General features: G+C 47.5%; 1 protein-coding gene across 1 annotated transcript in view; it reads right to left on the reverse strand.

Annotated features, from left to right (window-relative positions):
• LOC147748646 (SUN domain-containing protein 2-like) overlaps nucleotides 1-26138 on the reverse strand; it is a 129887-nt gene that overhangs the window by 82829 nt on the left and 20920 nt on the right. Inside the window, exons 2-5 of the mRNA XM_086928369.1 lie at nucleotides 22483-22612; nucleotides 22094-22115; nucleotides 21619-21780; nucleotides 21017-21106 (exon numbers count right to left, since the gene is read on the reverse strand). Coding sequence (XP_086784495.1) covers nucleotides 21017-21106; nucleotides 21619-21780; nucleotides 22094-22115; nucleotides 22483-22612 — 404 coding nt within the window. The remainder of the gene's footprint in view (nucleotides 1-21016; nucleotides 21107-21618; nucleotides 21781-22093; nucleotides 22116-22482; nucleotides 22613-26138) is intronic.

The following is a 26138-nucleotide window of genomic DNA, read 5'->3' on the forward strand; positions in this document are numbered from 1 at the left end:
ATAAAAGGCAGGCTGTTGACGTACAGGTTCGCTCTGGGGGACCACAAGTTCACGCTTGGCTCAATCTATGCCCCTAACGAGGGCCAGGAGAAGTTTTTCCACTCCCCCCTCGTCGACGCTACTGCCACTCCAGATCAAGACATCCTATTGGGTGGGGATTTAAATTTGGTGTTTGATAATTCCCTAGATAGGTCATGTCAGCGCTCCTCGCAAGCTGGGGCCCTTTCTGCGGAGGGACTATCCCATCTCCAGGATCTAGTTATTAAAGAATTATGGTGCAGCTTTCACCCCCAAGGACGTGCATACTCATACTACTCTAATGCTCACAAAACATATGCCCACCTAGACTACCTACTGGTGTCAACGGCGGTGCATGCGCCAGTGACCGAGGTGGAAATCGGGGTTGCCTCTCTCTCTGATCACGCCCCGGTGACAGTAGTGCTTGCCTTCCCACCATTCCAGCGCGTGCAGCGGACCTGGCGCCTTAGGGAGACTCTGCTACACAGTAAAGAGGTAGTTCTAAAGGTACAGCGCGTTATCACGGATTAACTTTCTCACAATAGCAACACGGACACATCACTTGCTACACAATGGGCGGCACTGAAGGCAGTCCTTCGGGGGGAGTTTATTGCAATCTCCGCGGACGCCGTCTCAAGCGGGAAAAGCTCATACAGCGCACGAGGGAGGTGGAGCAAATGCACCAACAAACAGTGGCCCCACGAATATGGGGGCAACTTAAGGCGGTGCGTCCACAATTGGCAGCCATCGATCAGGACAGGGCGTAATTTGCTGCGTTAAGACTTCGGCACGCCTTCTATACGGGTGGGGATAGGTGTGGAAGACTGTTAGCTCATAAATTGCACGAAACACGACAGCATCAGAAAGTTCAGGAAATTCTTCGGCCGGACGGTAGGAGCGTTTCGGATGACCCTGGCATCGCGAGTGCTTTTAGTGATTTTTACGCCGACCTTTACACCAGCTCCCCCTTGGAGGATAGGGTTGGAGAGGCTTTCCTTGCCTCTGTCCATCTACCTGCCCTTACGAAGGAGCAGCCAAACACCTCGAGCGCGACATTCGCCCAGAGGAAGTTATCTCTGCCATCTCACGTCTTAAAGTGTCAAAATCCCCTGGCCCGGACGGCTTCCCTGCGGTCTTTTATAAGACTTTCTGTGCACAAGTCGCCCCCCTTCTTACACGCCTTTTTAATACATTCTCAGAGTCTGGAGCGATACCGGGAGATCTCCTGCGAGCTTCCATAGCCGTAATCCCTAATCCGGGGAAAGATAAGTCGTTTGTGGAGCGTACCGCCCCATCTCGCTCCTTAATGTAGATCTTAAATTATAAACGGGAATATTGGAGGCTCGGCTCGCAGCCCACATGGGAGGACAGGTCGATCCAGACCAAGCGGGATTTATCCCGGAGCGCCAAACCTCAGACAACACTAAGAGGGCCCTGCATCTCATGGAAAAAGCGACCCGTACGAGAGAATTTCTGATGTTGGCTATCGACGCTGAAAAAGCGTTCGATAGGGTTCATTGGCCTTATCTAGAGAAAGTCCTAGAGAAGGTGGGATTGGGTGCTAAATTCCGCACATATGTAATGAACTGTTACAAGTTCCCGATGGCCACGGTTCGCATTAACGGGTACACGTCTCCCCGATTCCCCATGGAGAGAGACACTAGGCAGGGGTGCCCTTTGTCACCCCTCCTCTTCACCCTCTACATGGAGCCGTTGGCACAAAGGCTGCGGTGCAATTCACGGGTGATGGGGATCAAATTTGGGGGCTATGTACACACAATCAGCCTTTACGCTGATGATGTCCTGATCTTGCTGGCTAACCCGCGGGAATCACTGCCTGCCTGCCTCGCAGATCTCGAGCTCTTTGCACAATGTTCTGGCTTTAAGGTTAATATGAGCAAATCGATGGCGCTTGATCTGTCTATGGAGAGGTCCACTAGAGAACATCTGCAGAGCCTGTTCCCCATTCAATGGGCTGATGGGGCTATCCCATACCTGGGGATTCAACTGGCATCCTCACTCACCGACACAGTCAACATTAATTATGCCCGGTTGGGACGAAAAATCAGTTGGTCGTCCCGTTAAGGGGTGTACCTTTTATGGATAAAAAACACAACATCAGCCAATTGAGGGCTTGCGTATTGGAAATTGTACCAAAAAAGGAAGGACCCTTGAATAAGAAAATCCTCTTACAGAGGGAAAATTATTGGATTTACCATGGCCTCGCCCAGTCTACAATCTTGACGCTCCCCTCCACCGAACTGTTGATCTAACGAGTCCTGCAAGGAAGGAGGATCAGGAACCTGACACCTCTCTGGTGTCTTAATCTTAGAGCGGTCATGCAAATCACACCTACGCGCGGAAGCCTCAGGTGTCGTGAACCAGTATGCAAACCTTGCTTCTGTTGTTGTTTGTTCTTATTCCAATTATTTTTAGGAAAGAATGGACGCCCGCCTTACTGGGAGGGGGTTTATTTTGCTGCTCAGTAAAATGTTTAATTCCCAAATTATTACGCCCTAATGATTTATACACCTTAGCGATAATCTTAAGCATTTCGTGTTATCAACGTCAGCGACTGACTCACTTGCAAACTAACCGCTTCTCCTTTTATATTGCAAACACAAGGAGATGATGAATGGAGCACTGAAACATTCCAGATACTCGCCCCCTAGTCACAGATCTGGGTTGAATCTATCATCATTCTGTAGCTCACTTCACCACCCCAGTTCAGGCACAGCTATAGGCAACTCAGTCTTGACCCTGTGCCTCATGGGAATAGTCCAGCCTGAACTGCCAAGCCTTGTCTGCCCTGGACCAGAAACAAGCACCATGGGACTAGTTTTGGGCTAACAGCCCTCATCAGCCAGGCTAGCTTGATTCCAGTTGCAAAGTGAGCAAGGGTCCCACATCTGGGCTTACCCTGCTAATGTAGTGCAAACAAAGCCAACACAAGGAGATGATGGACGGAGCGCTGAAACTTTTCGGACACTCACCCCCAGTCACAGATCTGGGTTGAATCCATCATCGTTCTTTAGCTCACTTCACCACCGTAGTTCAGACACAGCTATATGCAAATCACTCTTGACCCTGTGCCTCATGGGAACAGTCCAGTCCAAACTGCCAAGCCATGTCTTCCCTGGACTGAAAACAAGCATCCTGGGACTGGTTTCGGGCTGACAGCCCTCATCAGCCAGGCTAGCTTGAATCCAGTGGCAAAGTGAGCAAAGGACCCACATCTGGGAATACCCTGCCAACTAAGGGCAAACAAAGCAAACACAAGGAGATGAGGGGCGGAGGGCTGAAACTTTTCAGATATTCACCCCAGTCACGTGTATGCCCATAAGTGGGTCCCCTGCTCTCCATGCCACTGGAGTCAAGCGATCCTGGCTGAAGAGGGGTGAAACCCCGAAACCAGTCCTAGGAAGCTTGTTTCCAGTCCAGTGAGGACCTGGCCTGGCAGTTCGGGCTGGACTGTTTCCATTGGGCACAGGGTCAATCTGCTAAATTGGGAAGAAGACCGTTTGGTAAACTCATTGTAAGGATCCTGTGTTTTTTCCAAAGGAGTAGTATTGGGAAAAACAGCTTCAAGTTGCTCAAATTGCTCGGCTAACCAGAAAGGCAAATCATCTCTATTTTGAGAACGCTTTCCCATCACTGAATTAGTACCAATTACCATGCCTCCATCTCCTGGTTGCTGAGGTAGGTATCCAGCCCGAGCCACCTGGATCATGTGGGACATATATTGTACCACGCTTCTATGAATATTAAGTAAAGATTCATGTAATTCTCGCAGCTCTGCTTCTGTAACACCACGATCACTTGGGTGTGGTGTAAAAGCCGCCAACAGGGGCCATGTTGCTCCGTCGACCGATACAGGGCCTAGACGGACCATTTTAACAGGGTGAGGTAGAGCACCATTAAACCAGATGGTGTGCTTCTAAGCTGACAATGGAACCTCAAGTGACCGATAAGATGTATTATCCCAGGGAACCGCAGCATGTTGATATTCGTGAAAGAAATTCTCTTTCCCATCCACCCCCGGGAACTTAACCCAAGAATAATATACATCAAAGCGAAAAGCAGCGTTTGCTTCAAACACAAAGGAAATGTCTGCTCCCGCAGCCGGGACGCCATGTTGAGTCAAATGAGGAGTTAGTGCTGCATGATTATGAGCAGCAATAGCCATTACCAAAACAGAGTGGAAAAGAAGGAAAACGTCAGCACAACACTGGGTATTAAAGAAGAAAAACTACATCTTTTAAAATCCAAGCTTGAAAAACCTATAATCTCTAATATAGGAGGTAAATCCCTCGAACCATGGCCGTCTTCGGTAATTGGTATGAGGGTATTATGGATAAGCACAAGCGCTACTCTGGGGTCTCGCAAATAAGTACCAGACCAAACGTTGGTGGTGCCATGTTACAGAGATTCTGCATACGCAGAACTATGAGCAGGATTATGGGACCTCAGTGTGTAAGGGCTTGTCCTGCCTACCACCTTAATGTCCACGAGTCCAGGACCGACTAGCTATAGTGTCTCACTAGCTCTCCTACTCACACACAGAGAAACCAATGATTAGACACCACAGAACACAACACTCACGGATCTCTCAGGAATCGTGGTAACGAGACACACCTTTTCACTCACACTCTTATACTTGTCCACAATAAGGTCTGACAGAGACACGAAAATAGCTTAAAATATTTATTTTAAGTAACGTGCTCCAAAATGAAGTATACGAGCCACCACCAGAAGCAAAATGCATAATCTCAATACAGTTAGTATTGCAGCAAGGCTATATATCATAAAGGGAGATGTCATTTTATAAAGACAGTGGATAAAGGACTATAAGGCCTAACCACCCTACCCTGCAGAATTATTATCATATAATAGAAGATATCTGGGCTTTGTCAGCAGACCCCATACCTCAGGCCATAGATCTTATTTCTACATCACAGCTGCGGGTTGCTCTTCTCCCTGGAAAGGGCCCTTTCCAAGTGGGTCTTCCCTAAACACGCATCCCCATAATATCAAAGTACGATTCTCCAGCAGAAACCGCTGCATTTGTATGTTTTGTCTAAGTGCTAGGGTCTGACCAGAACATAATAACAAACTCCAGGAACAGGCAGAGAACGAGCACAGCAGAGAGTTCTCATGTGAAAGGCATAAACAGAGTCTTGCAAAAATAAAGACATTAAGTGTTGTGCGCAAGAGCTGCACCATGGCTAAAGGGCCCATGCTAACTTAATGATGTTGCCAATGACTCTAGAGACCATGTGAAAGGGTGAATGTTTGCATTATTATTATTATTATTATTATTATTATTATTATTATTATTATTTGGAATCTTGTATAGCGCACGGTTACCCTCTGGCATCCCCGCGCTCGTTCATGACTCAAGGGAATGGAGCTAAGAAGACCGCATTAAGCGGGGAACAGGTGGGTCTTAAGTAGCTTTCGGAACCGAATAGTACCAGTCTCTATCCGTAAATTCAAAGGCAGCGCATTCCATAACTTGGCTGCGTTCACCGAGAATCTTCTACCGCCCGTCCGGGCTCTTTTCACTCTAGCCACTTGTAACAAAGATTTGTGGTCAGAGCGTAGGGCTCTAGTAGCCTTGTAAGGGAGCACCATATTACCCAAGATGGGAGGACCCTTCCCCCGCAGGATTTTATGAGCCGTACAGAGAGATTTAAAATTGCATTGCTAAGCATTCCGTCCATCAGTGTTCCTTTTGCTTTTGTCACCCTAAATCGGAAGGGTATGCCAAGACGTGGATTCCTTGCTCGCTGTGTCACTGAATACAAGCTAGCCTGGCTGATGAGGGATAATACACTGAAACCGGTCCCAGGAAGCTTGTTTCCGGTCCAGGGAGGACCTGGCCTGGCAGTTTGGGCGGACTGTTCCCATCAGGAACAGGGTCAAGACTGATTTGCATATGGCTGGGTCCAAACTGAGGTGGCATAGTGAGCAAAAGAACAATGGATTAAACAAAGATCTCTTGACTGGGGGTGAGTGGTTGAAAAGTTTCAGCACTCCGTCCATCATCTTGTTGTGTTTGCTATGTTCGTCCTTAGTGGCCAAGAATATGCCCAGACATGCGTCCCTTGCTAGCTATGTCACTGGATACAAACTAGCCTGGCTGATGAGGGATAATACCCTGAAACCGGTCCTAAGATGCTTGTTTCCGGTCCAGGGACCTGGCCTGGCAGATCGGGCGGACTGTTCCCATCAGGAACAGGGTTGACTGATTTGCATATAGCTGGGTCCAAACTGGGGTGGCATAGTGAGCAAAAGAACGATGGATTAAAATCAGATCTCTTGACTGGGGTTGAGTGGTTGGAAAGTTTGAGCACTCCGTCCATCATCTCGTGTTTACCATGTTTTCTCGAAGTGGCCTAGGCTAGGGCACGCCCAAATGTGGATCCCTTACTCGCTGTGTCACTGGATTCGAGTTAGCCTAGCTGATGAAGGGTAATACCCTGAAACCTGTCCCAGGTTGCTTGTTTCCGTTCCAGGAAGGACCTGGCCTGGTCGTTCGGGCTGGACTGTTCCCATCAGGAACAGGGTCAAAACTGATTTGCATATGGCTGGGTCCAAACTGGGGTGGCATTAATCAATCAATCAATCAGGGATTTATAATGCACACTACTTATCAGTGAGGGTCTCAAGGCACTAGTGAGCAAAAGAGCGATGAATTAAACCCAGATCTCTTGAGATGGGGTGAGTGGTTGAAAAGTTTCAGCACTCTGTCGGGGGCGCCAGAGGGTGCACAAGCAGAATAGCCGCCCTGTGGTGAGGCTCCTGCTACCCGGAATAATTATCCGGTATTTATCCTACTAAATCGGAACGAAAATCGCCCTTCTGAAGCCTACGTGCTTAAGTCTACTAGCTCCACACTCTGTGAAAATCTGGAGGCAATCCGAGGCTCAGAGGCTGAGAAACGCAGTGCTGAGTTCCCTGCCGAGAGCTGCCTTGGTGGCGGAGGGTACAAAAGGGGGATGGTGATGGACGGAGCATCCGAATCAATCAAACACTCACACCCAGTCAAAAGATCTGGGTTTAATCCATCACCGTTCTTTAGCCCACTCTGCCACCCCAGTTCAGACATGGCTATATGCAAATCAGTCTGACCCTGTGCCTCATGGGAACAGTCCAGCCCGAACTGCCAAGCCATGTCTTCCCCGGACCGGAAACAAGCTTCCGAGGACCGGTTTCTGGCACTTCAGCCGTCTTGAGCCCGGCTTGCTTGAATCCAGTGGCAAAGTGAGCAAGGGACTCACGTCTGAGCATACCCTGCCACACTTATGGCGGCCAAAAGCGGTACAAAAGGGGGTGGTGATGGACGGAGCATCAGAATCAATCAAACACTCACACCCAGTCAAAAGATCTGGGTTTAATCCATCACCGTTCTTTAGCCCACTCTGCCACCCCAGTTCAGACATGGCTATATGCAAATCAGTCTGACCCTGTGCCTCATGGGAACAGTCCAGCCCGAACTGCCAAGCCATGTCTTCCCTGGACCGGAAACAAGCTTCCGAGGACCAGTTTCTGGCATTCCAGCCGTCTTCAGCCCGGCTTGCTTGAATCCAGTGGCAAAGTGCGCAAGGGACTCACGTCTGAGAACACCCTGCCACACTTATGGCGGCCAAAAGCGGTACACCCCCTTTTGTACCACCCCCTTTTATACCGCTTTTGGTGGCGGAGGGGTCGGCGTAGGCGGCGTCAGGTGGCAGGAAAGTCCGGGGATCGCCACGAGGTGAGCAGGCCTCTGTGAACTGGGACGTAATTGCTGAGATCTTCGCCCGGAGACTCGAGGTGCTGTGCCTATACTGCTGAAGAGCTTGAGGAGGTGGGCTATAACATTTGCTTCTGCGCGCGCTGCTTCCAACTAGAGGCCCCACGCAACCTGCCTAATGAAATGCGGATCCAAATTACATAACGGTTGACATTTGCACCGGTAAGACGCAATGGAAAACCGGATCTAGACCTGCCTCTCGGTATAACACTCTGACTCTGGCCCCTGTCCCTAACTGCACAGGGGGGAAACTTATTTTATGACCATATAGCGCTTCTTGAGGCATCAAGGGACACGACGTGCCAACTGCGAAAGGGGTGGTACTTACCGGAGCGGACTGCTGGACAGGGCGCCAAAAGCGCTGCACCTTCGGAAACTCAGGCAGCCTTGGGCGCTAAACCCCCGCAGCGAGACGCAAGCTGCAGTTGTGGGCGGCAGTATCGGGCACTTTGCGCTAAATGACTCAGCGACAGGACAATTTACCCTAAGGAGGGGTGGCGCTATTTACAAGAATTGCGGCGGCGTTGCGGAGATTTAAGCAATCGAACACCAGCCAGTAGTTGAGCTCGCCCACAACGCACAATATTGGTCATATTGGTGAAAAGTCCTAGCAGTGTGGTGTGACCCGGGGGCAACATCGAAACCGGGAATAAGAGCCTTTGTGACGGACACCTCCATGATCGCATCAGTCCAGCGACGCAGGGTGCAGACAACGAGGTATTAACACACTACCGGCCCTGAGAGGCATAGCATACTATCGGATCACCGGGTGCAGGCGGAGGTATGGGAAAGCCAGATACCTGCCAACCGAAACGTAACTTTGAAGCCGCAAAAAAAGGGGATAAACAGACTATGACGGAAGCCGACTTGGATAATAAGGACACGTCAGGTGGCAATGCATCATCTCAAGACCGGGACATGCGGCAGATACTGCAGGAATTGCGACAAGGCTTTGCCACAATCGTTGATAAGGTGGATCGCATGTCCTCAAGGATGGATTCTATTGTACATAAGGTAGACAAGCACGAGGAGAGAATAAAGGAGACCGAGAGGCAAATATCGGACAACGATGACACCACCGCTAGTCATGCGACGCAATTGACGAGAATGGATAAGTTGCTACGTATCATCGCTGCGAAGAATGAGAATTTGGAGGCCCGCAGTAGACGCAACAACATCCGCGTGACGGGCATTCCGGAATCCACAGACATTGGGCGTATGGAAGATTTCATCGAAAAACTGCTCATAACTGCCATAGGGGCTAAGGCATTCTCCGCACATCTTATCGTGGAACGTGCGCATCGCTCCCTTGGGCCGAGGCCGAAACCAGGTGCCCCTCCGAGGCCCATCATTGCGCGCCTACTGAATTACCGCGACCGCGATGTGGCACTGCGTGCAGCACGCACCAAACAAAATCTGGTGTACAATGGGGTGTACTTCTTGATCTTTCCGGACTTTACTCCGATGGTACAGGAGGAGCGGCGCAAGTTCATCGAGGTCAAAAAGAAACTGTGTGCAGCACAGATTGATTATGCCTTATTATATCCAGCGCGACTTTGTGTGACTCATCAAGGGAAAAAACGATTCTTCACGAACCCGCGACAGGCTGAGGACTACTTACGATCGCTGAAACGGACACAGCGGGGAGGAAATGGATGCGATGCAGGCCAACAGGAACATGACCAAGGCACGGACGAAGAAGCCTGAACTGTGGCAACCACCACTTGTTTTCATTTCCTAATGATTGCTGTTAGTAATACTAATGCTTGATGAGAGACTGCAACTGCAACCGAAGTGTGGATACGTATCCCAGAAGGACTGCAGATGTTCCGATGGCAATGTATTCCGAGACCCGCCACCCCCCCTCAATTGGAGCCTAGAGGTCGTACAGGTCCAGAGGCTTGAGGTGGGGAAGGCGGCGGTGTAACCCTCTAGAATGGTGACGGGACGGTTACCATTGTGAATTGTTATGCTCCCAATGTTGATGCTCCTGAATTCTTTACAATGCTATGGGGTAAGATCCTGGATATTGGCTCCACTCACGTCATCTGGGGAGGGGATTTTAATTTGGCATTAACACCTTCACTGGATAGGGCGGACGGGCTGGCACACTATCATCCTAAAGCCAGGGAAGACATGCAGGGTATAGTGGAGGTAGGCTCATTGGTAGACGGCTGGAGACATAAACATCCTACGAAGCTTGAGGGCACACACTTCACGGCACACACTTCAAATCCTACACAGGAGCATGGGCACGTTTAGATTTTGTTTCATGACATCGGGCTTAGCAGCTGGTGTGACGGCTGTGAGACATCTAGCCCGCACTTACTCTGATCACTGTCCTGTACTAGTCACACTGACGATGCCTGGTTTTGATAGCCCTAGGCCAACCTGGCAATTACAGCCAACTGTTTTGCTTGATGCAGCCTTTAGAGAGGAGCTACGCGAAGAGATACAGGACTTCTTCCCCCACAATAAGGGTACTGTCGACAGTGTTGAAATGGTCTGGGAGGCCTTTAAAGTTACGGTACGCGGGTGGTGCATAGCAAAAGGGTTTGGAGTACTGCGGGATATCAAACACACACTACAAAAATTAGAGGTTGACCTAAAAGAACTAGAGAAAAGAATACAGAAGGGAGATAATACAGAGGCGCAAACAGAATTTCGAACCAAGCTGTCGGATTATGAGGAGGAAGCGAACCGGGAGTCGAAATTCCAAAGTAAATACTGGGTAGCTCGGAAATATGGGGAGGGTGAACGCCCAGGAAAGGCCTTATCTGAAATCATAAGACATGCCCGAGGCACCAATACCATACTTGAACTTTCCGACAGTAATGGGGAGATATGTAGGGACAATGCCCTCATAATGGAAGTACTTACCGGGCATTACCAAGGATTATACACTACACGGGTCTCAGGTGATTTAGACTTTGATGGCTTCCTGGGAGATGTGGCCTTATGCTGGCTAAGCGATGTGCACAGGCAGTTTCTGAGCGCTCCACTGGAGTTAGACGAAATCAGAGAGGCGTTTATATCCTTAAAAAATGGGAAGGCGCCGGGGCAAGACGGTATACCGGCGGAATTCTACAAATGCTATATAGACATTATGGCACCGGTGCTACGCAAATTATTCGAAGACTCATTGGAGGTGGGTACACTGCCACAATCCATGCGAGAGGTGGTGCTCACCTCTCTTCTAAGACCAGGGAAAGAGCCGACGGAGTGTAATTCCTACCGTCCCCTATCCCTAATAAACTGTGACGTGAAGATATTGGCCAAAGTACTGGCTACAAGACTGTCATTATTGATGACTCAAATAGTACTGCCGGATCAATCAGGGTTTGTCCCGACCAGAGCGACTAGTCATAACCTCCGTACCCTGTTTTCTCTCACGCAAACTGTAGCACCGGAATTTCCGCTTGCTGCTGTGTTCTTGGACGCCTCCAAGGTGTTTGATTCCGTAGAGTGGTGTTACCTTTTTACTGTGTTGCAAAAGATGGGCTTCCCACCTATATTTCTCGCGTGGGTGCAACTATTATATAATAAACCTACGGCCAGGATACTAGTGAATGGTCGCCTCTCAACCGCGGTGTCTATAACCAGAGGCACACGGCAGGGGTGCCCATTGTCCCCCCTTCTATTCGCCATTGCAATAGAACCACTGGCCTGCAGAATACGGCAATTACACAGGGACAGTGCATTTCGATGCCTCCAACGACAGGTCTCGATCTGGCTCTACGCGGATGACGTGATGCTGTATGTCACTGACCAGCAACACAGACTAAACGCCTTATTGAGGGAATTCTTAGTTTTTGGCTGACTGTCAGGCATCACTGTGAATTGGAGCAAATTGCAGATTTTTCCACTGACCCCAGCAGTGTCCGAATTTCCATTAGATTATCCTATCGAATGGTGCCATTCCGACCTTAAATACCTGGGAATCCGGATCTCAAGAGACAAGGATGAGACGTTACGGATGAACTATGGCACAGCTACGATGAAGCTTAAGGACACCATTACCCGCTGGAATGCGCTACCCTTATCTATGACAGGAAGAGTCTTGCTAATTAAAATGGTTGTGCTACCTAGGTTCTTGTATTTTTTCTTAATATACCGTACCACCCTGGGGCTTTCTTCTTCAAAACTATGAAATTAAAACTGATCAGGCTGATCTGGGGAGGGAAGCAACCGAGGCTCCAATGGGCAGTTATGGCACAGCCGTATAGCAAAGGGGGCTTTGATATCCCTGATTTTGAGACATATTATCTGAGCGCTCAAGCGCATTATCTCTATCACTGGGTCAAACCCACGCAGTATATGCCGCAATTAGCAGCTGAAGACTGGATTGTACAACCTTTGCCACTTAGCGGGATCGTTCACGGACCCGCCAATGTTCTCGAGACACCGTAAAGCACTGTGTCTTGCACTATCGAGGCTTGGCATAGGATATTGCACAAGTTACGGATTTCCGTGCTATATGCGCCGCTTATGCCATTGACGTATCACCCCAAAGTGACTGTGATACAAGAAACTGGCTTCCAAAAAATGTGCAAACGCCTTCGGTGGTCAACATGGGGAGACTTGTTTGTAAATGGAGAGTTTCAGACTAAGGAACAATTCTTTGGAGATACTGTTCATAGTCCCATAGACCTTTTTTATTACATACGGTTACGGGAGGGCATGAAAACTCTTCTCTCCGAATACCGACGGGAACCGAACGGTATACCACCCCTGAACGTTTTGTTGGGTAGCACTGACACCACACACCTTGTCTCTGGAATATATGGTAGTCTCTGTACTCACACCCCAGAGGTGACGGGTTCGGCCAGGCGACACTGGAGTGAAGACCTGGGGCAAGAGATAACGGACGATCAATGGGAGTATTGTTGTGAAATAACGGGACATATCACTTCCAGCAGCCGATTTAAGATTATACATTATAAATTCTTGAACAGAGTTTATTACACGCCAGCCAGGAAGTATAGATTCAAGCTATCTGACACAGATCAGTGTGAAAGATGCGAACGACCGGGGGCTGGATTTTATCACCTGGCTTGGGAGTGTCCACTGATATGGCAATACTGGGAGCAGATACACGAAGCACTGACGAACATGCTGAATGTTAACTTTGAGAAAGACCCTCTCATTATGGTCCTAGGCTACACAGCACATATACCAGCAGGTAGCAGGAAACTCATGGATACCGCTTTACTATTAGCTAAACGAAAAATTGCATGCAGATGGGGGAGGGGGAGAGCACCTAAGTTCAAGGAACGGTTACGGGATATGACACATTGTCAAGAACAGGTTGGAATATATTCTGAAACACAACCAGTGACCTTGAGGCCCAGGGACATATGGGGACCACTACACGCCTACATATTACAACAGAGACACGTTGACGAAAAGGGAGGGGGAGGGGAAGGTGAGGCTGGGGATGCCAATGGTTTGCACTACAGAGGACCGGATCATCGTTCTGATTGTTAAAGTTAGGGACGAGCGCTAGTGCTGATGCCTCAAGATCTTTTATGTTGGAAAAGAATGAGCCAATACATTGTGCATAAAGTGATACTCTTTGCAGCACGTCTCTGATTCAAGGACCCTGTAAGAACTGATTATGATATAAGTATGTAAATACCATGTATGACGAATTACCACTCTGCTCACGTTCAGCTGTGAAAGTACCAGATATAGTGCTGAGATTTCTGAGTGTTGATTGCGCTGTCATTCTGTAAAGTTAACTGAAAAAACTCGAAAATAAAGTTTCAAAAAAAAAGTTTCAGCACTCCGTCCATCATCTTGTTGTGTTTGCTAGGTACCTATAGAGCAGCATTGTAGTCATGAAATCACTTTCTACTTGGGATCGAAGCTGCTTTTGAGCTTGGATGATCATTGCTTTTACTATCAGCTGTGAGACCTCTCTTTCAATGCCCCACTTGCTTTCATAGGATTTTTCTGAAAATTTATAATGGAGCATCCAACTGTGCTTCCTGAAGATCGGTGGGTGCTCATCCACCTGATGGTCATTCATCGTTCACTCTGTGAGAGCTTTGCAATCACCTATCAACACCTCAGTTTCTTTCGGTACATCACTATTTCTGCCTCATGTGCCACCAAGGTATGTATGTGCTGACACATTTCCACCATTCTCTAAGATTCTATCGCTCCACCACCTTTTGCTTCTGTTCTGTCACCAGCCCCAATGGTCTGCTCATTCCTGCCTTACTCACCAGCAGCATCTTTGACTACAATCTTTGATCATCTTTTGCTGATATCGACTACAACTGCACCTCCTCATCATCACCTCCAATAATAAATCAATGTTTAACGCTTTGGATATAGATGTTCCAAGCTTGCCAAGACACAGAACTCAGTTTAACAAACGAAGGGGGTTCAGCTCCTGCCACTATTCCCTAAATATCTGTCTTCTGCTTCTGGGTTTTTTACTTTCTTTTTACTTACTTTTTGCACCTTGCGGCATAGTCAAATTTGACATAAGAATACTGTTTTCATTAATCATTTATTAATGCAGTTTTGTATATGGAGATATAGTTTGGGATGGAAATAAATCCAGCATGGTATACAGGTGTGTTCCCATACGCAGACTGCTCAACTGCAAAAGAAACTGGTATCCTGGTTTTCTTTTTCGGCACTGGCATTATGCTAATCTATCGTGAATGCAGAGGGCCAGGCCAGTCCCTGAGCACGTCAGCTCCAGGCTCTGTCCTGTGACCTGAGAGGCAACCCAAATCGTGCCTTCATAGTAGAAACTGAACTTTTTTCATTGGTCTGGGGTTTTCCCTTTTGGTGGTAGCTGAAGCATACGGTTTGTGTTTTAGATCATGACCAGACCTTTTTAGGTCTCGCCTGTCGATGCGCATGCGCATCGAGCAAGGCGAGAGTATTGCGAGTTATCCACTCTTTATCCACACTGCAAGGAATCGTGGCGATTCCTTGCAGTGCCCGTGACTTTTAAGGTCAATGCGCATGCGCATTAAGCTTATGCGCATGCGCATTGACCTTAAAAGTCACGGGCGCGTGCATGTCCGTCTTTGTTTACCCGCTCCGCCCCCTCCCGCCGTGTCGCCTTGCCTACTCTCTCTCTCCCCTCTCCGCCCCCTCCCCTTCCCGCCGTGTCGCATTTCTCCTCCCCCCTCCCCTCTCTTCCCTCCGGCTTCTTTTTTTTTGTTTATTTTACTCGCACCTCTCCCCTCTCCGCCCCCGTTCCGCCCCCTCCCCTTCCCGCCGTGTCGCATTTCTCCTCCCCCCTCCCCTCTCTTCCCTCCGGCTTCTTTTTTTTTGTTTATTTTACCCACCGTGTGACACAGATCCAGCATATACCCTTTCTAAAATACTAACCAGCTACCCCGTTCACTTGTTGTCCTAGGATCGAAGTACATCTCTGGTCTTTTTGCATGTCCCCTACATACATGCACAGGCCGCATGCTAAATCCTGAACTCACCAGCTATCAGCCTCCTCACCACGTCTTCTCTACTATGCTCCTTACGCCAAGGGAGCATCTTCACTACATGATGTCCTTCACAAGCATCCACACGTTGCAGCAACACTTTTCAGCTCTCCGCCCCCGTTCCGCCCCTCCCCTTCCCGCCGTGTCGCATTTCTCCTCCCCCCTCCCCTCTCTTCCCTCCGGCTTCTTTTTTTTTGTTTATTTTACTCGCACCTCTCCCCTCTCCGCCCCCGTTCCGCCCCCTCCCCTTCCCGCCGTGTCGCATTTCTCCTCCCCCCTCCCCTCTCTTCCCTCCGTCTTCTTTTTTTTTGTTTATTTTACCCGCCGTGTGACACAGATCCAGCATATACCCTTTCTAAAATACTAACCAGCTACCCCGTTCACTTGTTGTCCTAGGATCGAAGTACATCTCTGGTCTTTTTGCATGTCCCCTACATACATGCACAGGCCGCATGCTAAATCCTGAACTCACCAGCTATCAGCCTCCTCACCACGTCTTCTCTACTATGCTCCTTACGCCAAGGGAGCATCTTCACTACATGATGTCCTTCACAAGCATCCACACGTTGCAGCAACACTTTTCAGCTTAACAGCTGGAGCACTTCTCCAGTCACTAAACAAACACCATCCAGTCTAGGTACAAGCCACACCAACAAACGCTTTTTTCTCCCACACTTGCATGCACCAACCAGTATGTCTTTGAGGGCAAGGTAACAACAGTTCGGGTCACCCTGGTAGAAAGTAGAAATGACAAATGCTGGTGCAGAAAAGTCAGATATAGCTATCTCTTAGCACCACGTGTCAGCATCTGCTGGAATAAAAAATAAATGTAATAAGGCAAGAGGCTTAAATTAAGACCTTCAGCACATTTAGGACCCCCAACTAAACACCAGGATCCCGTAGTCTCACCCTCAACCCCTCACCCTCACTCACCCTCAACCCCTCACCCTCACTCACCCTCAACCCCTCACCTCACTCACCCTCACTCACCCTCACTCACCCCCACTCACCCTCACTCACCCCCACTCACCCACACTCACCCCCACTCACCCCCACTCACCCACACTCACCCCCACTCACCCACCCTCACTCACCCTCACTCACCCTCACTCACCCACCCTCACTCACCCTCACTCACCCACCCTCACTCACCCACCCTCTCACCCTCACTCACCCACCCTCTCACCCTCACTCACCCTCAACCCCTCACTCACTCACCCTCAACCCCTCACTCACTCACCCTCACTCACCCTCAACCCCTCACTCACCCTCACTCACCCTCACTCACCCTCACTCACCCTCAACCCCTCACCTCACTCACCCTCAACCCCTCACCTCACTCACCCTCACTCACCCTCACTCACCCTCAACCCCTCACCTCACTCACCCTCACTCACCCTCACCCTCACTCACCCTCAACCTCACTCACCCTCACCCTCACTCACCCTCACCCTCACTCACCCTCAACCCCTCACCTCACTCACCCTCAACCCCTCACCCACCCTCAACCCCTCACCCACCCTCAACCCCTCACCCTCACTCCCTCACCCTAACTCACCCTCACCCTCAACCCCTCACTCACCCTCTCACCCTCAACCCCTCAACATCAACCCCTCACCCTCACTCACCCTCACTCACCCTCACTCACCCTCACCCACCCTCACTCACCCTCACCCTCACTCACCCTCACCCACCCTCACCCTCACTCACCCTCACCCTCACTCACTCTCACTCTCACCCTCACTCACCCTCACTCTCACTCACCCTCAACCCCTCACCCTCACTCACCCTCAACCCCTCACTCACCCTCACTCACCCTCACCCACCCTCACCCTCACTCACCCTCAACCCCTCACCCTCACACAGTGCAATAGGTCTCGGAGCATTTGAGTTAGAGCTTTTAGAAATGTTTATGGCTTTTTTTTAAATTCTTTAGCATTGGCTACAGGAAACAAAAATGCTAAAGATTTACAAAAAAACCCATAAACAATTCTAAAAGCACTAACTCTAATGCTGCGAGACCTATTGCATTTCCAATGCTTGTTCTCTGTGTCAGTGGGACCATGGTCTCCTGGCCATTATCATGTAAAGTTCAGCTGTTATGTGAAGAACTGACCTGTTGAGTGTGTGTGTGCACGTACAGTAAGCATATTACAAATGTCTGATAGTGTGTGTGTGTGTGTGTGTGTGTGAGTGAGTGAACGAGAGAGAGAGAGCTGCGGCAAGCAGCATACATAATGGATGCTCCCAGTTGTAGCATGATAACATAACATGTATACTTGTAAAGCGCACAATCATCCAGAAGAGTTTCTTGGCGCTGAATAACAGATGTTTATCGTTACCCAACTCAATGGTACTCATTTTATCGAACTCAGAAGGATAAACGGCTGAGTGGACCTGCCGGGATTTGAACCTGTGACAATGAGGTAGAACAAAGCCCCTACAGGGGACGAATTAGTCCACTAAGCTACCAGACCTGGCTAAAATCTGAGGATAGCTTCCCCAGACTGTGGAAATGTGTTGCCTGTATTCCTGTAGCTGGAGAGTGGAGTGAGGAGTAAGGAGACAGGACTCCTTTGGAAATTCCATGAAGATTTTGTTAGCATAGGCCTACAGTTTACCTCTTCCTGGGCACTGCCATTTGGTAGCTGGTAGGGGTGATGGGTGGGACTGCAGTTGCTGTTGTTCATGGTGAAGATGTTTCTAGGCAGGGCCCGCCTGTCAGTTTCAGATTAGTATTTCAGGAACGGTGCTTATATCCTGGTGCAAAGATCTCACAGTTCACTATGCCCAAGTCGTGGGTGCCCCAGCTTGGAACCAGTCTTATTGCTACCACCTATGCTGTACATCACTTTGCACAAAACCTGTGGCTGCAGAACAGCCTGACACAACAAGATGATGGACGGAGTGCTGAAACATTTCAACGACTCACCACAGGTCAAGAGATCTGGGTTTAATCCATTGTTCTTTTATAAGCATAAATAAAATACATAAATTGCAACCTCCATTTCATATTTAACAATAGTACTTCGTAGGGGCGAAAAATATATGCAAAAAGTATACAAAATAACAATGTTTCAAAATGTATAATTAATTTTCACAGTAAAACAGCTTATGCTGATAATATGCGATGCACAGAATTTGCAATAATCACCCACAGATATTTCGTCCTTAGTAAAATAATAAGGCCTTTCAAGAATTTATCAGATATTTCGAATAACGATAGCGAATTACAGATATTAGCATTATCGAACATGTGCAAATTGTGTTTGTAAAGTGGCGTATATAAAGTGACTAGTGCATAGTGCATACAACATACAAAGTTATAATAATTAATATTACATGTTTATGTGCAAATCACTTTGTGCAAATGAAGCATAATGTACAGAATGCCTAAAATTAAGGAGCTCTAAATTTAGTAAACTTTTATAGGACAATTGATTTCCTGGCGGCAATATATAAGATGCCACGAAAAAACAGATCCGGGCTTTCCAGAGAAAATACTAGCCTCATGTCATTTTTTCGAACTTGATATTTTAAAAACAATGGTTTCAAGTGAAATTTCCTTAAAAAATTGTAAAATTTACAAAACAGTAAAAAATGACAGGAGCTTTGCTTTGACATGTTATCGCATGGACATGGTAAACTGGTACTTCTTTTCATGGTCGGGAATGCCACAAGATGGTGAACAATACCTAGCCTTAAGCGTGTTAAGACGAAACGATGTGAGGTTATTGTTACAGCATCTAGAGATGGTTGAAGACCAGTTTTAAGGTTCAATTGCTCATAAAATACAACAGTAGGTTGTAACCCAGTTAATCTCTCTCTTGTCTCCCGCTTATGGGCCAAAAATGTTTCCTTAAGCTCTTTTTTAGCAATTGTGGCCGCATATTCTGGTTCAATAAAGATATTGCGCTTAAATAAAAGACTAAACCAATGAGGAATGAAGCTCAACCAAGGAATGTGTAAACAGTGGTCGAGCTTCAGACAGTCTTTAATAATGCGTTGTGTAAATATGGTTTCATCTTTTGCCCAAATGGAGCGCCATAATGAAAGCGGGCGGAATGCTGCTAAATCTGAAATATAGTTTAGGCCCACTTCCTGGTGTATAATCACTGTGGAGGCCGATGGTGGTGCACTCAACAAGCGTTTAAGGAAGTTATTTTCATCTTGTTGTAAAGACTGATTATAATAATGGCCCCAGACTCCTGCTCCATAAAGTGCAGAAGATACACATCTGGCATTATATATAGTCACCATGTCTTTAACTCTTCGTGCTCCCACTTTTGCAGAAAATCTAAAAATGCTATTAGTATTTCTACTCATTTTATGACGTATATTAGCATATTCATGTAACCATTTCCCATTTCCTGCAAATGTTACCCCAAGATAGCAAAAGGATTTAACTGATAGCATTTTTGTTCCTTCCAAGTAAAAAGATTTTCCAGATTTAGTCGATGTATTAACGCATGACATTACAAATGTTTTGGATTTATTAATTCTAAGTTTCCTGTCATTAATAAAAAGTGTAAAATTGTCAATAAGACGCTGAAGGCCAATTGGGGTACGTGACAATAAAACCGCGTCATCTGCGTATAATAAAATTGGCACTGACTGGCCCTCAATCAAAGGGGTATCCGCGGAAATGTTTTTTAGTACTGCATCCACCTGATTAATAAACAATGAAAACAAAAGTGGGGCAAGTACACACCCCTGTCGGATACCCTTTTAACTTTGAACAGGGGGGTACATTCACCTGCTGGGCCGTAGCGCACTTTACTAGACAGTTTCTCATACACCCTTGCCAAAAAAGAAACAATCTCTTTCGGGGCGCCGGTGTCCAGTAGTATTTGCCACAGTATTGAGTGGTCCACGAGATCAAAAGCGCTACTCAGGTCCACAAAACATAAAAACATTTTACCCCCTTTAGCCATTATATATTTGCTAATAAGAAGGTACAGGTTAACACACTGTTCCAGTGTGCCTAAACCCTTCCTAAACCCGTATTGGGATGGTGAAAGAATGTTATTATCTTCAGCCCAAGCTTCAAGCCTTCTCAGCATAACCCGCCTCATTACTTTAAGTAACGAATCCAAAAGCGATATGGGTCGATAATTACAGGCTTCGGATTCGGAACCTTTTTTTAAAAGGGAGATAATTAATGATTGACCCCATTTTGGCGGAAACTGGCCTTCTGTAGCGGCGTTAAAAATCCTTACTAGAATCGGGGCCCATAGATCCATTTCACTCTTGTATTGATCGATGGGCACCCCATCAGGCCCTGGGGCCTTACCCCCTTTACTATCTTCTAACCCTTCGCAAACCTCTTCTATATTTATCGATAAGGGTAATATGGGCCAGATGGAGTCAAATAATAAATTATTATTGGTCCTGTCCGCGTTAAAAATTCTTATTTAATCTTTTATTGTTCTGCTGCTGCCAAATCAGCTCTGAAGGCTGTGTTCATTACAGAGGAGGAGTTACTCTGCCCTAGTCTTACAGGCCTCTCAAGAGGCACAAGCCTGCTAAAAGATCTCCCAATATCTAACTTGGTCCATTTGCACAAGGGGGATTATGTGACATGGGTTGTAATTCTGAGGGCAAGGCAACACGGCTCCTGTATCCCTTAAAGGGCGAGGCAAGTGGTGTTCGAGCACAGAATAACCAACAAACCCTATCCAATTAAACCTGCCACTCTACAACAATCCCACTCCCTCCTACTGCTACTCACCTGGACCCTGAATGTTTGTGAAGGTTCACCGTCAATTTCATACCGAAAGGCGCCCAGTTTCCTTGCCCAGCTGAAGGCCTCATCAAAACACTGCAATGAGAGTGAGTGAAGGGGAGAGGTGAGTAAAGAAGACATGATGAAAGGGAGAAGAGTGAGAGGAGAAAAAAGAGAAACTGTCCAATGAGCACAAGGACTTCTTGACAATATATTGGCTTTGGGAGATTTTGAACCAGTCACAAGCCCATTGGGGCGGTGGGTTGCATCGTAAACCCTGAGGATTCAGGAAATATATGCTGGCCACACTGACACTCAAGATCTAACCACAGAGCCCTAAGGGTAGTTAAACAATCTTATAGGGCAGATGGTCTAGAACTTTTTTGGGGGGCCTCAGCGACCATGGTAGGTTAAAGATCCTGCAATGAGGACCAATCAACAAAGGCTGGAGACCCATTGGGTTTAGGACACCTCTAGCTGGCTATGTGTACACTGGGGCTGGTGGGACATCATCTCAGATGCCTTGGGAGAACTTACACTAGCCATAAAAAAAATTAAAAAACAACAATGGCCCCACTAATGTCGCCAGGTATAATGGAGTCACTTACGTATACAATGAAGTCACGTGGAGCCAAGGTGATGTTGCGTAAGATGAAGCGGGATAGGTGGTCCAGGCCTAGGGTGCTGACCACGACACTGCTGTTCAACTTCAGAGTCACTAGGCCCCTCTCACCCTCCATGGGGAAACAGTTTCCAGGTGTCATCTCAGGCTGCAGATATCAAAGCCCAACAAAACACAAACAAATCACCTAAATGTACCTACAGTTCCTCGGCAAAGATCACAATCTGGTTATAACAAGTCCGATCATCAGATAGGCCTCAAAGAGTTTTAAAGTCTTACATAGTCTATCCATACCATTATCGGGCAATTCTATTCAGGACTAATTGCACCAGAAAAACTCAAAAATCTATTTTTGTTGGACTCAATAGAATATTTTGTTCATTTTTGGAGGCCTCGTTAGGCACAACATGTAAAGTCCTGGAGATAACATCTGGATTATTGAGTCAAGTTTTGGAACCCACATCTGGCATATTGTAACTAGTTCTAGGGTTCACATATAGAGTACTGTGTAGATAGAAGTGTTAGCTGAACCATTCCAAGAAGGAGTCACTCTGTGGAAGCTGCTATGCTTAGAGTGGGAGAAAGCAGCAATAATTCCTTTGCACACAGGTGCAGTAAGGGCAGCAGCAGGGCAGGACTGCCTCATACACAGAATAAATACAGGACACCTGCCACAGAACTGGCTTAACACTGCTTTGCTGGATACTCTGAAGGGGTGAGATGGATGATCAGACTCAGTGCCCTATACATAACTATTATGGATGAGAAAGCAGTTCTGCAGACTCCATTCCCAGTCAGTCATCAGCATCTGGTGGATTTGCACCTTTGAATCCCGCTCGTCCTTTCCCACTGTACCTCTTGCATTAGACGGTGGTATCTGTCAGCTTCGTGCCAATCTCTAAATAAGGACCCCAGCCATTCAAACCAGCTCTGGTGAGCCACCAATGCTGGCGAAGACATCGACAGCAGAACCCTTGCCCCTGTATTGAAAAGAAAACACAAACAAAGATGTAAATTGACATGCCAACTGAAAAAATGTGCTTGATCGTCCTGTCTTAAAAACGTTTTTCAATCCAGCATCTCCCCACAGAAATCTAGAAACAAACCAACCTAAAAAAACATTTAAAATGGCTATACTGTTAGTATTGTGTGAAAAAACTCTCCTTTACATATCTTGCCACTAAAAACATCCATTTCTCAACAGCACCATAAAAACTGTTACCTAAAAATCTTCCCATTACAAGATTTTTTCTAAAAAAAACTCACAATTAAAAACATCCACCAAAAACAAAATGCAAAACAATTCCCTCAAAAAAGTCTAACTTGCAAATATTTATTTTTATTTATTTGTCGAATTTATAATGCGCATAGCTGCCCCAGCGACGGGGCGTCCCAGCGCAAACCACACACTCCAAGACAAGAACCAGAGAGCAGAAGGATTATACAGGAAAATGCCAGGTCGTTATGGCCTTCTGGAACGCAAGGTGGTTCGGAATCACTCTGATGGAAACAGGAAGCGAGTTCCAAAGTTGCGCGGCCAGACTGCGAAAGGAGGGGCCACCTGCTCTGGCTTTCATATCATTAAAAAAAAAAATTTAATCTCCCCTTTTAGAAACTCCACCAAACACCCGGCTTAGAAACTTGTCTCCTTAAAACCTCTGACATGTAAAAACATGCCGATCTCTTAATACTCTTCCTTACAAAGAGTCACCTTTAAACTGACTTTCTTCACAACTCATGCCTAGCAAATAACTGCTTTAAAAGGTGCTCTAAAATATTAAATTTACATCACATAGTCTAAAAATGGCTCGGTAAGTTAATATATCACTGCTCCACATTGCAAAGCCCCTAACTTGAATCCCCAACTAGGCGAGACAATATAAACAACACCAGGCGGCAAACACCACCCACAGCTGCAGACTGAGCGGGAAGGTGAGTGTCACTGCTGTAGATGAAGTAGAGAAGTGTTGAAGCTGCACTACACAGGGCTCACCATGGGGAAAACAGACGAGACGCAAGCAAGGCTCACATATGAAACGAGAGGCTCAATGAAACAACCATAAGACACAAGTGCAGGTGCGGAGGTGGGTAGCTTACAGGGACGGCGGAGGGCAGTACCCTTGAAGCAACGCGACTGGCCATGTAGAGCAGCTTGCAGTACATCAACATGGCGGCAAAAATAGACACTGAGTCCTCACGTATTGCTGAGACAGAAGAGAGAATATCGAAGGTCGAGGATGAGATGCAAACTGTGAGCTCGAAAAGTCTGAACATGGTGCGTGTCTTAGCAGTTATCCAAGCAAAGAATGAAGACTTAGAAGCACGCTCTCGCCGCATCAACTTATGAATACTTGCCATGCCGGAATCCACCAACACAGGTAAAATGGAGACCTACATTGAGGGCATGCTGACGACGACATTTGGTGCACAGAACCTATCTGAAATACTAGTGGTGGAACGGGCACACTGTGCGCTCATGACGCGACCTCCACCAGGGGTCCACTAGTGGCTCATCATAGAGAAACTCTTGAAATACCAAGACAGGGATACCATCCTCTGGCTGGCAGAGAAAAAGGAGAAGTCCAGTACCAGGGTAATCAGATCGCTTTTTACCTGGATTTTACAATTGCGCTACAGTCGGCTCGGAGAGAGTTCTTGCCAGTTAAGCGTCAACTACTAAAGGCAAATATCACTATGCTGTGCTGTACCCAGTGCGCCTTTGTGTGGAACATCGTGGTCAACAGAAAATCTTCACGACACTCAAAGCAGGCAAAGACTACTTAAAAACCATCTTGCCTGGTATACAAGCGCGGAACACATCAGATGCTGAAGATGGATCATTGTGGTTGAACACTGGGCCTTGCCTGGGACTGCAGGCGAGAACTCAGCGTTCATCGGAGGTGATGGTGGCGGCTGCTCTGGCAAGGGGGGACTGCGGAAAACTATGAATGTAGATAAATTCCAGTTGGCTAGAGAAGGTCAACATAGCTCCTATGAACCCAGTCCCCTCTGTGCATCTGAAGGGAACCTGGGAACCTGGCAAAACCCTGCGAGGGAGCACCCTAGACGTGTCTAGTACATTGTACTGCAATTTATTGTTTTTGAGCGTAATGTCAATGTTGGAATGATGTATGTTCCTTGTTAATTGGAGATGTATTTGGCTAGTTGGGGCTGCTGAAGTGGGAGAGGGGGGAGGATGTTGTGTTGTCTAAATGTTGTATACCCACACATAACACATAGTTCCCCGGGTCATACATTTACCGCAACATAGAGCACATACACCATCACCATGGTATGAGGAGACTATATGACACAAGTAGGAGATATTATAAATTTAATCACATGGAATGTACGTGGCCTCAATGATCCCCGCAAGGTAAGATTAGTGCTTCGGTTCCCAGATGGCACAATATACAAGTGGCTCTACTACAGGAAACACACCTGGATAGGCGCTCAAACTGCACTATGGGCACCCGTTGGGCGGCGTATCAGCTGATCTCCTCTTACTCCACTTATTCACAGGGGTTTTTATTATTGATCAAACACGGGGTCCCCTTCACGCTTGGAACTCACTATACAGATGACCAGGGTTGACTCCTAATTGCACACAGGGAGTTGGCAGGCACTGCTGTCACATTAGTCAACACTTACCCACCAAACAGAGTTCTTCATGACAACGTGGAGACAGATGCACTCCACCTCACCGACACACGTCATTTGGGGAGGTGATCTAAATTTGTATCTAAATCCTGTAGAGGATCGCTCAGCAGACAAGGCTTGGCATGGGAAGCAAGCAGCTAAGGTGATACAGGGTGGGATGGGGAAGGGAGCACCATCTTTGTGTGGGAGGGGAACTCTGGGCGCCATCTTTGAGCGTTCTGGCGCTCAGGGACACTGGGAGCTGCCTATTTAAGGCGGAGTTCGTACCGGGACAGTCTGGCATTGGAAACCGGAAGCTAAGTATTGCAGCAGCGCCTTGCTGCTGGGTGTGCGCGCTGTTTGAGCATTTATAGCGTTATATGCTATTTTTAAACGCCCCCGTTTTTTATTTCATTTTATTATTGCTTTCTTTCCCCTGGTTTTAGATACAGGGTCTCTGGCCACTCACCTGCACTGTAATTGTGTCCCCCACCGCTGGTTAGCGGGTCCGGTTCCCGAGGAGGCATTGGGCAGGGAGCGCCATCTTTGTGTGGGAGGGGAGCTCTGGGCGCCATCTTTGAGCGTTCTGGCGCTCAGGGACACTGGGAGCTGCCTATTTAAAGGATTCCTTTCAACGCGCAGCGGTGACGCGCAGCGGAAGCGCCTTATCTGCGCCTGAGTCGCGCCAGAATCCTGCCCGTCTGTGCTCGTCCGCGTCTCGGGAGTCGGTGAGGTAGGCGTGTTACATTTTGGCTGTCCTGCAGTCTGTAGTTTGGTGGTTTAGATGTTTCAGAAGTCCTGATGCTCTATTACTCTCCCACTGAGCTATTAGCGTTACGAGGATCCTTTACATCATATCATCATGTC

The sequence above is a fragment of the Lissotriton vulgaris genome, chromosome 1_1 (assembly GCF_964263255.1).
Source record: "Lissotriton vulgaris chromosome 1_1, aLisVul1.2, whole genome shotgun sequence".
Lineage (NCBI taxonomy): Eukaryota > Metazoa > Chordata > Amphibia > Caudata > Salamandridae > Lissotriton > Lissotriton vulgaris.